Here is a 15,700-nt window from a genome sequence, read left to right on the forward strand (position 1 = left end):
TTTCTTTATATAATTATGTAAGTAATAGAATCAACAGTTATAAATTCCACATAAAGCTTATTTATCCCAAACAATCCACATTAATACTTAATTAAAAATAGCAACTTACCAGTTTATTGAAACTAGAAAGCACAATTTACATAATTTATTAGCCACTGGAAATTATTTGTAAAATAAGGTTTTATTCTTGATGGGGAAAAAAAAACTTACTTCAATTTAGCTTTCAATGTAAGTAGTTGCATGCACTTGATATCCTTGGAAAAAATCTCACCTCTGTTTGTATTTTGCCTTTTTGAATTTCCCCATGTTTTTGTTTTTCATCCTGTTTATTCTCTTCTTCATCATTTGCTTCTGTACACTTTTTTTCAGCTTCTGCTGCAAGAGTAGAATTGGTCTCTTCCACCCAATCATAAGCTTTTCTTCTTGCCTGGAAAAATGATTGTCTGCCAATTAGGACCACTGCATTGTGTAAATCTCTTTTTGAAATCTTATTTTAAGTATTTGATCATATAATGCTATAATCACAAAAGATTAAAAGATTAATCTACTACTCTATGACTATTAACAGCAATACAAACTAGTCGATACCTGAACTTAAAATGATCTTGTTTTGTCTAAATGAAACTATTCTAATTGTAACAACTCCACTTTGACAAAAATATTAAGAACTTGACATACCATGTATAGATTGAGTTAAAGAAACAGTCTCAAACAACAATAGTGACAAAGACATAGTTCTGATCTATCAATGCTTTGACAATGAAAATCGGCAGCCAAATTATGCACAGCAAGGTTCTCCAAACAGTAGTGAACTAAATATTTCATAAGGTATAATTATAATGGACATTTTTGTACAATGCCTTATGTTGACATCAAAGTATCACTTAACTGAGTTTAGGATTGGGGGCCCTTGTAAAACTGAAGTCAATGGACATCAAGGTGAAAACATTCTAATGGATGATTGGCTGAGGTTATTGGAGGCCAATCAAGCTTCACAGCAAACACAAGGACATCACAGCAAGACTTCTTCAGGGCAGTGCCCTTGGCCCAACTATTTTCAATAGCTTCATCAATGATCTTGCATCCATTATGTCAGAATTGGATACACTTGCTAGTGATTGAACAATGTTCAATTCTATTCACAACAGCTCAGCAAAAGAAGCAGTCCATACTTACATTCAGCAGGGCCGAAACAACAGTCAGGTATGAATTGAGAAGCATCAAGTAATGTTCATGCCATAAAAATGCCCAAAATGGCCATTTCCAACAAGAGTCTAACTACTTATCCATGGCAACAAATGGCATACCTGGAGGCGAACATTGATCAGAAGCTCAAATGGACCAGCCACATAATACATGCTGTGTAAAACAAAATCCTCACATGACTTCTAGACTAGATGAAGAGTCTTGACCCAAAACACCGACTGCCCAGTTCCCTCCTTGGGTGCTGTCGCTCCCACTGAATTCCTGCAGCAGCTCATTTTTTGCTCTAGATTCCAGCATCTGCAGCCTCGTGTCCCCTCACATTGCTTCATTGCTATTTATTCCTTTGCCAATCACCTTCATTCTATATCCTCTCATCCTTGATCCCTCTGCCAACAGCTGCTCTCATCTATCCCGTCCACACTCTTCATCATGTCAAATACACTGGTACACTGATTCGTTATAGTGCTCTTGGTCCTCCAATTGAACAGAGATATGTACCCACCTGTACTATAAAAAAAGACATCCGTTCAGGCTGAAAGCCATGTGCTGCTCTGCCTAGAGCTTGACATGAACATCCACCCTCCCAATGCTGTGCCAGGACTCTTGGGCAAACCCTTGCATTCCACTGGCACTCCCCCAACAATGAATCAGCCCATGGCTCAGTGTGGAGAGGTGGTTGTGAAGGCTGGTGTTATGCAGAGTGGGGCAAATGGCACAGCTGCCCACTGCTGAGATATGGGGTTCAGTATTGCAGGCCTATTGGCACAGTGAGTGAAGGCCATTGTTGGTACCGGCAGTGTCTGCGCTGCATTTACAGACTGCTGGGATCCTACTGATGCAATGGAAGCTGCGGTCTACTCCTCTCCTTGTTTGGATGCACAGCTATCCCCAGGCCATTGATTTCTCAATGTAACAAGCTTAAAAGCAGTCTCTCCACTGTGACTTATGAGCCAATTCATTGCCAGATTCATGCCAGGCTTTCAGTGTAGTCATGCGGAGGGCAGGGATTTGTGCCAGATTCTCGTAACACCATGGTTGCAACTCATCTCCCTATATATAATGCTATAATGAAAACTTTTAGGGCCAATTATATTAGTGCTGTCATTCCTGAGAATGCATTCTGCGTCTTAAGCGAGGTACCAATGTAATTCAATTGGATGCTCATGCAATTTCCTCTTTTTCGACATCTTCAGTTCACATATGTAACTAAGGTGCATAATTCCTGAAATAACTCTAGTAAATCTCTCTGCATCCTTCCTGTGCTGAGCATTTGAGACGAACACAGATAGATAGAATCAAGGGATATGAGGTTAATGCAGGAAAATGGCAATGAGGTAAAAGATGAGCTGTGATTTTATTGAACAATAAAGCAGGCATGAAGGGTTAAATAGTGTGCTTCTGCTTCTATTTCTAATGTTCTTATTATGTCCTAAGGCCTTTACATATTTTATTTTATGTTGTGCTCAGCAGACACAATACTCTAGTTGTGGACAGTGTTTTATAAAGGTTCAGTATAAACCTTTGCACCTATGGCCCTATTTATAAAGTCCAGGATCCAGTATTAACCACTGTCTCGACCTGTCCTGACACTTAAAGTATTCCTAAATACCCCAGATCTGTTACAGTACTCCTTTCAGAATGGTCTTCTCTATTCTCATTCAGAATTCTCATTCTTCCTACTAAAATTTTAACACTTCGCATTTTCCATTTTCATGTTATCTATTTGCCCAGTTTATCAACATCTCCTTGAAGTCTATTACTATCCTCCTCAAAGTTCCCTATGCCTCCAAGTCATGCATCATCTGCATATTTGCAAATTATGTCCAAATCAATAATAAATGCTCTTCAAGGTGCAGTCTATGTGGTACCGACTGTACACTTTGGAGTTCACGAATGTGTTTCCACCTTTGGCAATTCAGGACCTGGGCTTCATTAATAAATATTAATAAGTGCTCATACTACTGACCTTTGGGAAACTCTACTGTACACTTTCCTCAAGTTCAAGAAATAATCTTTCACTATTATAGTTCCCTTAGACAATTTCTATCCACTCTTTGTTACAGACCCTTTTATATCAAGTCCTTCGATCTTGAACACAAGTCAATTATGTAAAACGTTGTCAAATGCCTTTGGGAGGTCTAAATATACACATCAACCATAATTCCCTCATCAAGCCTTCACTACTTTGTCAGAAACAAAGTTAGACATTGTCTTCAACAAATCAATCAACATTTGTCCAAGTGACTGCTAATTCTGTGGTTGATTATTGTTTCTAGAACTTCTTTCACCATCAAGGTTAAAGTCCACAGTTACTGAGTTTATCCAAACACCTTTTATTGAACAATGATGTAACACTTCCAATTTTCCAGTCCCTGGGCATTGGTCCAAAATCAAGAGATATTTGGAAGATTAGGGCCAAGGCTTCTGCAATTCCTTGTCTTACTTCCCTCACCAACCTACAATGTATCCCCACCCAGATCAGGTGATTTATCCACTTTAAGGGCAGCTGACCATTCTAGTACCTGTCTTTATCACTTTTAAACCCATCCAGAATCTCAACTAGCTGGACAAGCTACAACTCTGGGTTTTGGAGCTCCTGGGCAAAACTGTTCTCCCATCAATGTTCAGAACTGGATACTTTTTAGAGAGCAAGATGTCCTCAGGATTCTCCTGAAAAACCTGCCTGTTCTTTTTTCCAGTTTGGCTATCACCAGTTTCCCTCACTACCTGCAGTCTCTTATGATGAGCAATACTTGGAAGCACTAAAAACATAGCAAGGGCACAGAATTTACTCTGGGTGAGGGACTTTAATGTCCATCACCAAGAGTGGCTTCGTGACACCAAACTATCTGAGTTGGTGAAATCCTGAAGGAGAATGCACTGAGCACAGGAGTTGGGATGTTATGTTGCAGTTGTACAAGACATTGGTGAGGCCACATCTAGAGTATTGTGTACAGTTTTGGTTACCCTGTTATAGAAAAGCCATCATTAAGCTAGAAAGAGTGCAAAGAGGATTTATGAGAATGTTGCCAGGACTCGAGGGCCTGAGCTATAGGGAGAGGTTGGGCAGTCTAGAACTTTGTTCCTTAAAGCGTAGGAGACTGAGAATGATCTTATAGGTGAGAGGGAAAAGAGTTTAAAGGAACCCGAGGGGCAACTTCTTCACATACAGGGTGGTGCATATATGGAAAGAGGAGCCAGAGAAAGTGTTTAAGGCATGCATAACAACAACTTTTAAAAGACATTTGAACAGGTACATGAATAGGAAAGGCTTAGAGGGACATGGGCCAAATAGAATTAGCTTGGATGGGCATATTGGTCAGTATGGATGAACTGGGCCAAAGGGCCTGTTTCTATGCTGTATTACTCAATGATTCTACAACATTTCTGCCTAACAATGTGGAAAACTGGCCTGTTACATCCTGTTTACAAGAAGTAGGACAAATCCAATCTGGCTAATTACCACCCAGTCTACTTCCATCTCTTTGGTGATTGAGAGATGTTGTCAGGAGTACCATCAAGCAGCACTTACTAAGCCTCAAAGACTTACAAAGCCAAACATTGCCAACCAAAGAGTTGAATTCCACAAGCAGGGTGAGAGTAACTGCACTTGACATCCAGGCAGCAGTTGACATCTGGTAAAACTGAAGTTAATGGCATCAAGAAACAAAAAACGCAACAGCAGGTTTCATTCCTTGCATAAAAGCATTATGGTTGTTGGAGGTCAATCATGCCAGCCCCAGGATATCACTGTAGGATTTCCTCAGTGTACTGATCTAGCCCTACCATCTTCTACTTCATTAATGACCTTCCTTCCATCATAAAAACAGAAGTGGGGATTTTTGCTGACGATTGCACATGGTTCAATTCCATTTAAAACTACACAGCAAGTGAAGCTGTACAAGCTGCTCGCAGAAAGACCTAGACAACATTCACGCATAGGCTTTCAAGTAGCAAGTAACATTTGTGCCACAGAAGTGACATACATTGACCACCTTGATGTCCAACCACCTACCCTACATACTCAATGGCATTACCATTACCAGGTCCTCCACTAGCAACATTTGGGGGTCCTTTTCATCAGAAACTGAATGGGATCAGCCAGATGAGCAAGTCAGAGGCTAGGTATCCTGAGAAAAGTGACTCGCTTTCTGACACCCCAAAGCCTTTACACAATTTACAAGGCACAAGTCAGAAGGAATGGATGAATGCAGCTCTAACAACACTTGAGAAGCTCAACATCATCCCAGGGAAAACAGGCTCCTTTATCGGTATCCCATCCATCATCTTATCTCCACCACTGGCACACCATAGTGAGAGTGTGCATCAACTACAAAATGTGATGCAGTTATACATCCAGCCTATTCCTACAGCATCTTCCAAACCCTTGCCCTTTAACAGAAGGATGGACAAAGCAGCAGCAGCAAAGGAACAGCATCACTTTCACACTACCACTCCAAGTCACACAGCATTTCTTCCTTATTGCTAGGGTCCTAAAACTTGAAAATCCCTACCCAATACAAATGTGGGAGCACCTTTAGTAAAAAAGCGGCAGCAGTTTAAGGCAGTGGCTCATTACGTCCTCAAGGAGAATAAACATTGGCCTTGTCAGCAATGTTTCATCCCAAAAAACGAATAAAAATTGAGCTCTCATAGGCAAGATCTCAGAATTGTTCTTCAGAATATATAACATTGCCATTCATGAACAGGGTTAAGGTAGGACCACTATAACTGCTGCTAAAATGATTGGGTTTGAGAACAGTTGCTCTTGATATCTGCAGAAAGTATAGGATCACACTCATACTGATGGTCTGTTGATATCCACATGTAGACATTCTTTCCCTTTATGAATGGGGTTGAGCTTTCAACAAACTGAAGGCTTAAAAGAAAAAGGCAATAGAGAGCAAACACAAAAGCAAGTGCATATATACACATTAATAGACATGAACAAACCCAGTGCTCATCCACTAACTTTGCAGCTAAGCAAAATATTGTGCGTCTCCAAATTTCATAATATACAAATCTATTTACCTTGTTGAGCTTGTCCGGAGTAGCAGCCACATGCAACTCAAATAGTAGCTCAGTTAGCACGTTCACAAACTCTTCATCATCTGCTCAAAACAAAAAAAAAGCTATACTACTTCACACTGCATTCAGTATTACAGAATTAAAGTGATAAGGATTGCCTCCTAAAGTATGCATGTATCAAATGCAAGATGTTTAAGCATTTGCATCATACTTACAGTCTCCACATTGAAATAATGGCAAATTATTTAAGATGGTAATAAATGTTAAGGGGTTTGTAAAAAATAATTGATAGGAAAAGAGCAGTTTCTGCTCAGATAATTATTAGACCATGAAGTCCGGGGAAAACAACTGGTATGAGCTTCACATCGTCAAAAGGCAATAAAATAACTAGATCTAGGACCTGAACTACTATGGAAATATTACGGAAAATCTCAGCTATGGCAATTTTCTGTGGAGACAGAAGTTTGTTGATTCAAATCTGTCACAAATAAATGTTAATGCTCAACTGATATGGCAGACATGAAACTATTTTATAGGCAGAGACAGCCTAGAAACAGTCCAATATTCCAGAATTTCCAGAACAACGTGTTTGATCGTTGTTTCCCTATAAAGGTGAAACTTAGAATCCTTTAGTTGTCATGTCAAATTGTTGATTAGTTTTCTCAAGCTGATTCTTTTTGTTATAATTTGAAAAACAAAAACACGAGTACAATATTAGCATACCCTTCTGTTCTTTTTCTTCTGTATTTAATTCTTTCAATAAGAAGACCTCTTTAATACTTATAAGATCTGTTTTCATGGTCTCCAATTCTTCTCCTGTGAGGGACATCAAGGTTGATTGAACCTGGCAGGAAAAAACAAATTCTATCATTTGTAATTGATTATAAATAGTTCTGATTATGGCATTGATTTTAGAGTACTTTTTGTGTGTAATACTAGCAAGAAAGAAATCAAAACTATGGAAGCATAGTGCACGGTAATAGTGCACCACTGTGTCTTTAAGGATAATGTTAATGTCAACAGATTTACCAATAACAGGACTGCTCCAAATATAGAGGACTGGCAAAAAGCACCTCAGGTAGTAATTATAATACTGATTATAATACCGAAAACTATACAGGGTTGCTGGGGAGGTGGGGGGGGGTGGGGTGGAAGATGGAGAGAATGGAATTTTAATCTAACGATGTTCTACCACATAAGATCACATTTTCAGTTTAATGAGGTTATCGTTTAATCTTTTCCATATGCGAAGACAAGATCTGAATGCTGCTCAACTCTGTCTTCCATGGTGCAACTTTTCAAATCACCAGATCATGGGTTCAAATAGCGTAGGAAGTTTTGAAGCAACAAACATAGATTGCAGTTGTCTTATTTTCTGGTACTTACGACCTGCATTCACCTCAATTTCTTTTGATAAGAAAAATGAACAAGTTCTATTGGACTAGTTCAGAGGTTCAAAGGAATGAGAGCAAAAAAGCATAGGATTAAAACACAAGACACAAAACATGGCTGCAAATGATGATAAATAAAAAGGGATGGGTGGAACTGGTGTAGACAAATGATAGTATATAAAAATAGAAATAATTCATGTTGTGGGCATTGCTGGTAAAGCCAACATTCTCCGTATATCCCTAACAATCCTTGCCTTCTTGAAACACTGCAGTTCATCTTAGGTACACACTTTACTGATGGCAAAGAGAGAGATGTTTAAGGGGTAAAGGGGGAAGGAAGAGCCAATTAAATGGGTTGAATTTTCCTGGATTATGTTGAGCTTGAGCACTTTGGCTGGACTCATTCAAGAGTACTCCATCACGCTTTGTGGACGGTGAAAAGACTTTCAGGAAATCAAGGATACCCAACCTCTGCAATGGCTGATCCAATGCCAACTCCAAGATACTGAACGTCACAGATCTAAATGCCAATAAAGGTGGTTACACTCTCTTACTTAACTTTTTCTCATGTCACGTTGTAAATGACAGCATGATTATCTAAGAATGGAACTGAATACAGTGCAATCAGCAACATTTTAACTTCTGACCTGATGATGGAAGAAAAGTGTTGAGATAGACAGTCACCCATCATCTTATTGAATGATGGAGTACACACAAGGGGCTGAATGGCCTACTCCTGATTTAAATATCTGAATGTGATTAATAAAATAGCAAAAAAAAATGCTGAAAAAAGGGTGATAAAAGATTAAAGTGAAAGAAGAAACTCAATTTCTCAAGATTTTTGTTTTGAAGAAAAATAGGAAGTAAAAAAATCAAATAAATTTCATTCCTTGTTACCTTGGTTATTATAAATGTACCCACAAGTCATATTAAAATAACTTCCAAGGACATCACACTTGGAGTCTTCCACTGGCTTATTATCTGTGACTTAAAGCAGTCTGCTGATAACTGCTTTTCATTATATTTCAGTTTAAATTGTTACTTATATATTGCTAAATACATTGGTGTTTAAGTAATTTTGAGATATAATGTTAAATCTTAAGATATGAATGCTTCCCACTCACAAGAGATAAATATGGAACAAGTTCACAGAAAGTTTGAAATGTTCTACCAGTTACTCTTAGAAAATGTTACTTTTCTAAATTTGTTCAAGTATACAGTTTTCTCCTAAATTTGTTCTTTTATACTCTGCACAATTCTGAAAAGTCAGATGATCCTGCCAGGTACAGTTATTCTCTGAGAGGATAACACACTAGGCTCAATCAAATTGGATTCAACTTGTGCCCACAGCCTCTGCACCCTAAACATACTTTATTGGGATGGATGACCTACCCCTGCAATCTCTACCACTAGAAAGCAAGGCTGGAGGCAAAGTTTGGTTTGTTGACGCTAGGAAACATTTCTAACAATTTTTAAATATCTCTGATATTAAGAGACATCTAAAAATTGTTACAATTGCTGTAAATAATTTAAAAACTTTAAAATGGTTTTAAAAAGGCAAAAAACACAACACAGCCCCAGGAAATAATTAAAGTATTAGAGTAAAATGAAATAATAACAAGTAGGAAGTAAATTTAATTTATCTTTTCCCACCTTCCCACCCCCCCTCCCCCAAACACACATTTTCTAGAATTTTGGTGAAAAATGCAGATTTTGCAAACATCGTAAGGTTTTAATCGAGCTGCAATAATTTGCTAGATCTTTCCAGGGAACATGCTTTGTTCCAATTGATAATTCCATTTCTTTATCCATGAAAATGGGCAGATTGACTTGAATTCATACAGAGCAGTTTCACCATCTTTTGCCGTCACTGCTTAAGTACAATAATGGATACCCATTTGATTTTGTGAGCAGTTCTTAGTTTGGTTTTGATTGGGAAACCAGGCATCAAAAGGAATGATCTTGTACTTCAACTTATACTCAATTAGTATTAATACAAGACTATCACATTTTTTCTGCCATTAATAACTAAAATGGACTTTGTTATTTTTTGTTTTAATTGTGTTCTTTTTAGTAAAATTAGTGTACAATTTGTTTATGTTTTCTTGTGAATGCTGCTTATATATTATGTGGCTGTGATGCTGCTGCAAGTAAGTTTTTCATGGCACCTGTGCATATGACAATAAATTCAACTTGACTTGACATTATGCGTGGAGGAAGATGGGTATTTTTGACTCACTGACGATTAACCCAGGGCCTGGCTTCTGGAGTACTTCTCACCTTTGCCTTCCTACTGGAGACTTGTTGCCGAATCCCTGTGGCTCCACTAACCCCACAATAGATCTGACTGGCACAGGATACCTGAAGCGGATTCCCCAGCGTGAAGTTCAGCAGCAGAGTGAAGCCAGAAGTGCACTGGTAACTGGACATGTCCTCAACTTACAACAGGTTTGCAGAAATCCATGACTTCTTTACCTAGGAGTGTCTAGCAGTTTCCTTTAAACTGCTGGTCACAGCTAATACAAGTCAGCTGAGAGATTACCATCTCACACAGCAGCATGCCTACTTCAAACTGGAAAATGATGCCCCTCCAGTTGCCTATCAACACCATCTCCAAAGTGGGTTTTCCTTCTTGGCAGTTAAGTTTTTAGTCTCCTATACAACCTTTGAAAGGACTGAAAATTTCAAAATTATTTCTGAGCCTTAAAAAGGCTATCACATTGTTCATGGGAATAAAACAATTTATTCTAGTTTTAAAACGTTATTTATCAGAACTGAATTTTTTTTAAACTATTCATTTTTCCCAGGACCTGGACATTGCTGGTGAGGCCAGCACTCATTGCTCGTCCTTTATTGCTCGAGAAGGTGGTGGTGTGCCGCCTTATTTGAACTGCTGCAACCCTTCTGGTGAAGATACTAGCACAGTGCTGTTAGGCAGGAATTTCCAGGACTTAGATCCAGCAACAGTGAACGAACCACAATATATTGCCAAATCAGGATTGTGCAAGACTTGGAAGGCAACCCGCAGGTGGTGATGTTCCCATGAGCTTGCTGCCTTCGCCTTTCTCGGTGGTAGAGGTCTGGGAGGCTCTGTTAGAGCAGTCTAGACAAGTTATTACAATGCATTTTGTAGCTGGTACAGACTGCAGTGATTGGAAGGAATGAATTTTTGGAGTAGCTCATGGTGTGCCAATCAAAGGGCTGTTAAACTTCTTGAATGCTCACAATATTCTGTGATTTCTGTAATCTCCCTGTGATCCAACTCCTGGGAGTCCAAAATAACAACATTCATGAAATAACCATTTCCTGTCAGGGAACAATTTGAACCTTACAATGTGTGTGACCTTATTTAAGATCACTGTTCATGTTGTATGTGTTGATTATAATCAGATTACTGACTTATTAAAGTAATACCACCATTTCGAACTTCAATGGAAACCTAATTCATTCAAACACAAGTAGAACAAGAAAGTCAGTTAAATTTGTTGAAGTATGAAATAGTAAGAGGGTGAGATAGCTTTTCAGTACTTACTTTTATTTCACTTTCATTAGATAGAATTTCCAAAGCTTCTAAATGAGAAAGACCTTGGAAGTCATCAAACAACATCCCAAGTGAGCCGTCTTCTCTACAGTAATTTGACAAGAAAGTCGTTGTTTTTCTTTTTCTTTTGCTTCCCTTAACATCTATTTAAACAATAAAATTGTATATGTTAGCTCATGGACGTAATACTAATGGTCTGCCTTGATGTACACAGTGAATAGCTTACACCTCAGTATCCAGTGGTGGGTCAAAATTCAAGAATACCCTTGGTAAAGTATCTTTTTCAGTTATGAAAATTGCAAGATTGAATTGTCACTGCCATGCTGCTTACATCAGGAGATGAAAATCTTAATACAGTAGTTTCTTAGTAGTTATTTAATATGTAATGAATGAACCTTATTATCGTTAGGCAGTAGCCAGTTTCTATCTTTCTGTTAAGAAATATTCAACTATTTTATAATTTTGAAACTAATGCACTGTCAGTTATCGCCTTCCCCAACAATGAAACCCTCAGCATTCCTCAGGTGGAAATTAATGAATTTTAATATCAGAAGTGAGCAGGAAAAAAAATCCAGTTACTTCACTAAACTACAACCGTGAATGCAATTTAGCAAATGACCAGAGATTTCTTTCTTAGTTTCTCTCCAATGAACTATCATGAACAAAAAAAGATGTTCTTCTAACACAATTTTTTAGTTATGTAATAACATTGGAATTTGTAATCGTAGGGGAGTGAACAATAACACAGCTTTCAGTGTGTCATTTTTAAAAGCCTGATTAAATTGAACATTGGGAAATGAGGAGAAAATGGTGCCAACTACTTTGATTGATAGATGTACACATTTGAATACACCATAACAATATTTCACCCGAACTCCAATCCCTAGCTACAAACTCCATCCTTCTCTAAAGCAACTATCTGAAATGAAGCCAACCTTGGTGTTAAATTTGAAGAGGAGATAAGTTTATGATCATGTATTTGTGTCACCACCTTTACTGCCTACATCTATCTTTGTAAAAATCACTCAATTCTCCATTGCTCTGCAATATTTGGTGCCAAAACTTCTATTTCATGCTTTTGTTACCTCAAGATTTCACTCTCTTGATTGGTCTTTATCACTCTACTCTCTAAAACTTCTCGCTGAAAATACTATTCCTTAATTTCCTTGACCAAGCTTTCTCAATTTTTCTCACGTCTTTACACATGGTTTGCTGTCAAGTTTTGTTTATAATGCTCCTATGAAGTGCCATGAGATGTCTAGCTGCATTAGAGGCATTACGTAAACAGAGGTAATATATGGCTCTTTTTCAATATGACAGCATGCATCTTTTCCAATTATTTTTTTCCTCCCTATTCTATGTCAGGAACAAGAATGGCCAGGGAAAGAGTGGGTCCCCTTAGGGACAAAAGGCCTATGTGAAACAAGGTAGTGTGGACAAGGTCCTAAATGAATACTTCTGGTCTATAAGAAGGACATGGAAGATAGTGAGTTCAGAGAGGGGTATGTGGATAATCTGGGGCAGGTCAGTATTAAGAAGGCAGGGTGTTAGATGTCAATAAGCTTAATGAATCCCCTGGGCTGGATGAGATCTATTCCAGGTTCGCATGGGAAGCAAGGAAGGAGATTGCTGAAGCCCTGACAGAGATTTTTGCAACTTCATTAGTCACAGGTGAGGTGCCAAAAGACTGGAGGATCGCTAATGTTGGTCTTTTATTTAATGGCAGCAGGAATAAGCCAGGTAACTGTAGGCCAATGAGCCTTATGTCAGTGGTAGGGAAAATACTGGAAATCATAAGAGATAGGATTTATGTACTTTTAGAAAGGCAGGAGTTGATCAGGGATAGTCAGCATGGCTTTATTTGGGGGAAATCCTGCCTCACTAATTTGATTTAACTTTCTTGAGGAAGTAATCAAGACGACTGATGAAGGCAGGGCAGCAGTCATTGCTCATATGGACTTTAGTAAGGCATTCGACAAGGTCCCATGAGATAAACTGGTCCAGAAGTTTAAGGCACATGGGATCCAAGACAAGCTGGCTAATTGGATTCAAAACTGGCTTGGTGATAGGAGACAGAGGCTTGTGGTGGAAGAATGATTCTCTGTGGAAGTGTGTGACCAGTGGCATACTGCAGGGATCGGTGCTGGGACCCTTGTTGTTTATGATATATAATAATCATGTATGTGAATGTAGGAGGTTTGATTAATAAGCTTAGAGATGACAGGAAAGCTGGTAGTGATTTGGACGTTGAGGAAGATTACAGCAAGATACAGATCAGCTGGAAAGTTAGGCAAGGCAATGGAAGATAGAACTTACTCCCAACAAGTGTGAGGTGATGTATTTCAGGAAGTCAAGTAGGGTTAGCACATATACAATAGATGGTAGGGTGCTAAGGAATACTGATGAATAGAGACACTTTGGGGTTCAAGTCCATAGTTTCCTTAAAGTGGGAACACAGGTAGATAGAGTATTAAAGGCATATTTGCCTTCATAGGTCAGAGGATAGAATATAAAAGTTGGAACGTTATGTTGCAATTTTATAAAACACCGGTTAGATCACACTTGGAGTATTGTGTGCGAAGCTGGTCGCCATATTATAGGAAGGAGGTGGAGAGTGCAGAGGAGATACACTAGGATGTTGCCTGAATTGGAGGACTTTAGTTACGGGGAGAGAATGTATAGGCTGCGTTTATTTTCCCTGGAGCAGAGGCCGAGGGCTGAATTGATTGAGGTATGTAAAAGCATAATAGGTATAGATAGGGTAGATAATCAGAATCTTTTTCTCATGGTAGCGGTATCAAAAACAAGAGGGCATAGGCTTAAGGTGAGAGGATAGAATTTTAAAGGGGATTTGAGGGAAAAGCCTTTTAATATTTTATACAAAGAGAGTGGTTGATAGATGGAGCTTGCTGCCAAAGGCGGAGGCTGGTACAATCAATGCATTCAAGAGGCATTTAAACAGGCACTTAAATAGGCAAGGCATAAAAGGATACGGACCTAATGTGGGCAAATGAGCTTAGTGTAGATGGGTAAAAGGGTCGGCGTGGATGTGCTGGGCTGAAGGGCCCTGTATCTGTGCAATACAACACTATGACTATTTCTGGTGATTCTAGACGACGTAACACCAAGATCTCAGATAACTGCTGGGTTACTTTCGTCAGTCATTGAAATTCTCCAAAAGGACGTGAAAAAATGGTCCAAAAAAAAAGTTCTGAGAAATTATGGACATTAGCAAGATGCAAAGAAGATTCTAGCATTCAGTGGCAGAAGGGAATGGTGCTCCTGTGAAATATGCCACATACTATTCAGTACGCCTATATTGTAAAATGATCACTTACTATAGTAACATAGATGAGTACTATTCCAACATGACGTGCATCTGAAGTCCCTGCTAGTGTTCTTAAGAAAGCAATAAAAATGGTTCATACTTTTGAAACATGTTTAAAAATTCTGCTGTACATCTTTAAAAGGCAATTATGTGAAATGCATTTCTAAATACCTGGGACAAGGTGGCAGTTCGATTTATTAATATCTTTGTTTTCTTGAAGCCAGGATCACTTTCTGCAAGGACATTCATGGTTTTCTTGCCAATAAATTCTAATGCATCCAAGCCACCCGTGATTACAGTTTTACCCTAAATAAAACATAAACGATATGCAGTGTTTGTAGCTGCTTGCCATTTTTACAATTCATAAACTGTTGAATACCACAGGGAATCAGCTGTTGGTAAGGTGGTAGCACTCATCTCTCAAGTCAGAAGGTTGGAGTCCAAGTTCCACTCCAGAATCTCAAGCATTTGAATTTAGACTGACACTCCAGTGCTACACTGAGGAAGTCTGCACTGCAAGAGCTCATGTTTTTCTGAGGAGATTAAACCGAAGCCCAATCTGCATTCTCAGCATCATTTTGAAAAAACGGCAAGGGGAGTCGTCTTTGGCATTATGACCAACATTGAATCACTAAAAATCCATTAACCAGTCATTATTATATTTGTGGGGGGGGCTTGCTGTGCATGATTTGGTTGCCATAGTTCTTATATCTAAATAGTGATTACACACCAAAACTACATGGGATTGCAAGAGGTTGTGATAGAGATTGCTGTAAGTTCTTCCATGCTACTTAAGATTAGTTCATCTGTTATATCTGAGATATTTGCAGTGCCTTTCACCATAAAGTGGTGCAGAGTACTGATTTAAATTACCTACCATTCCTTGCTTCCCTTTATTAATTCCTCATTCTCATCTAGGGCTCCCACACTTACCTTATCTACCCTCTTTACTTTTATATTATCCATAGAAGCTCTTGCTGTTTGCTTCAATGTTACTTGCCAGCTTTCTGGTCTCTTGATGCTGGTTCCCAACCTTCTGGTGTACCACTGGCTTTTGTCACTTTGTAAGTATGCTCCAGTTGTTGTTTGAATACTTCCTCTCACCTTCTTTGTTAAACACGGATGGCTCTTCTTTTCACCTAAATCACTACACTTTAGAAACACTATGACCACCATGGACCACCTTACACTAAAATGGACTTTGTT

At 38.7% G+C, this 15,700-nt stretch overlaps 1 protein-coding gene across 1 annotated transcript in view; it reads right to left on the reverse strand.

Moving 5' to 3' along the window:
• LOC127567385 (protein NOXP20-like) overlaps window positions 1–15,700 on the reverse strand; it is a 38,103-nt gene that overhangs the window by 9,541 nt on the left and 12,862 nt on the right. The window contains 6 exon segments of the mRNA XM_052010234.1: window positions 272–427; window positions 6,238–6,317; window positions 6,958–7,078; window positions 11,158–11,237; window positions 11,240–11,309; window positions 14,666–14,800. Coding sequence (XP_051866194.1) covers window positions 272–427; window positions 6,238–6,317; window positions 6,958–7,078; window positions 11,158–11,237; window positions 11,240–11,309; window positions 14,666–14,800 — 642 coding nt within the window.

This window comes from Pristis pectinata, chromosome 2, assembly GCF_009764475.1.
Source record: "Pristis pectinata isolate sPriPec2 chromosome 2, sPriPec2.1.pri, whole genome shotgun sequence".
NCBI lineage: Eukaryota > Metazoa > Chordata > Chondrichthyes > Rhinopristiformes > Pristidae > Pristis > Pristis pectinata.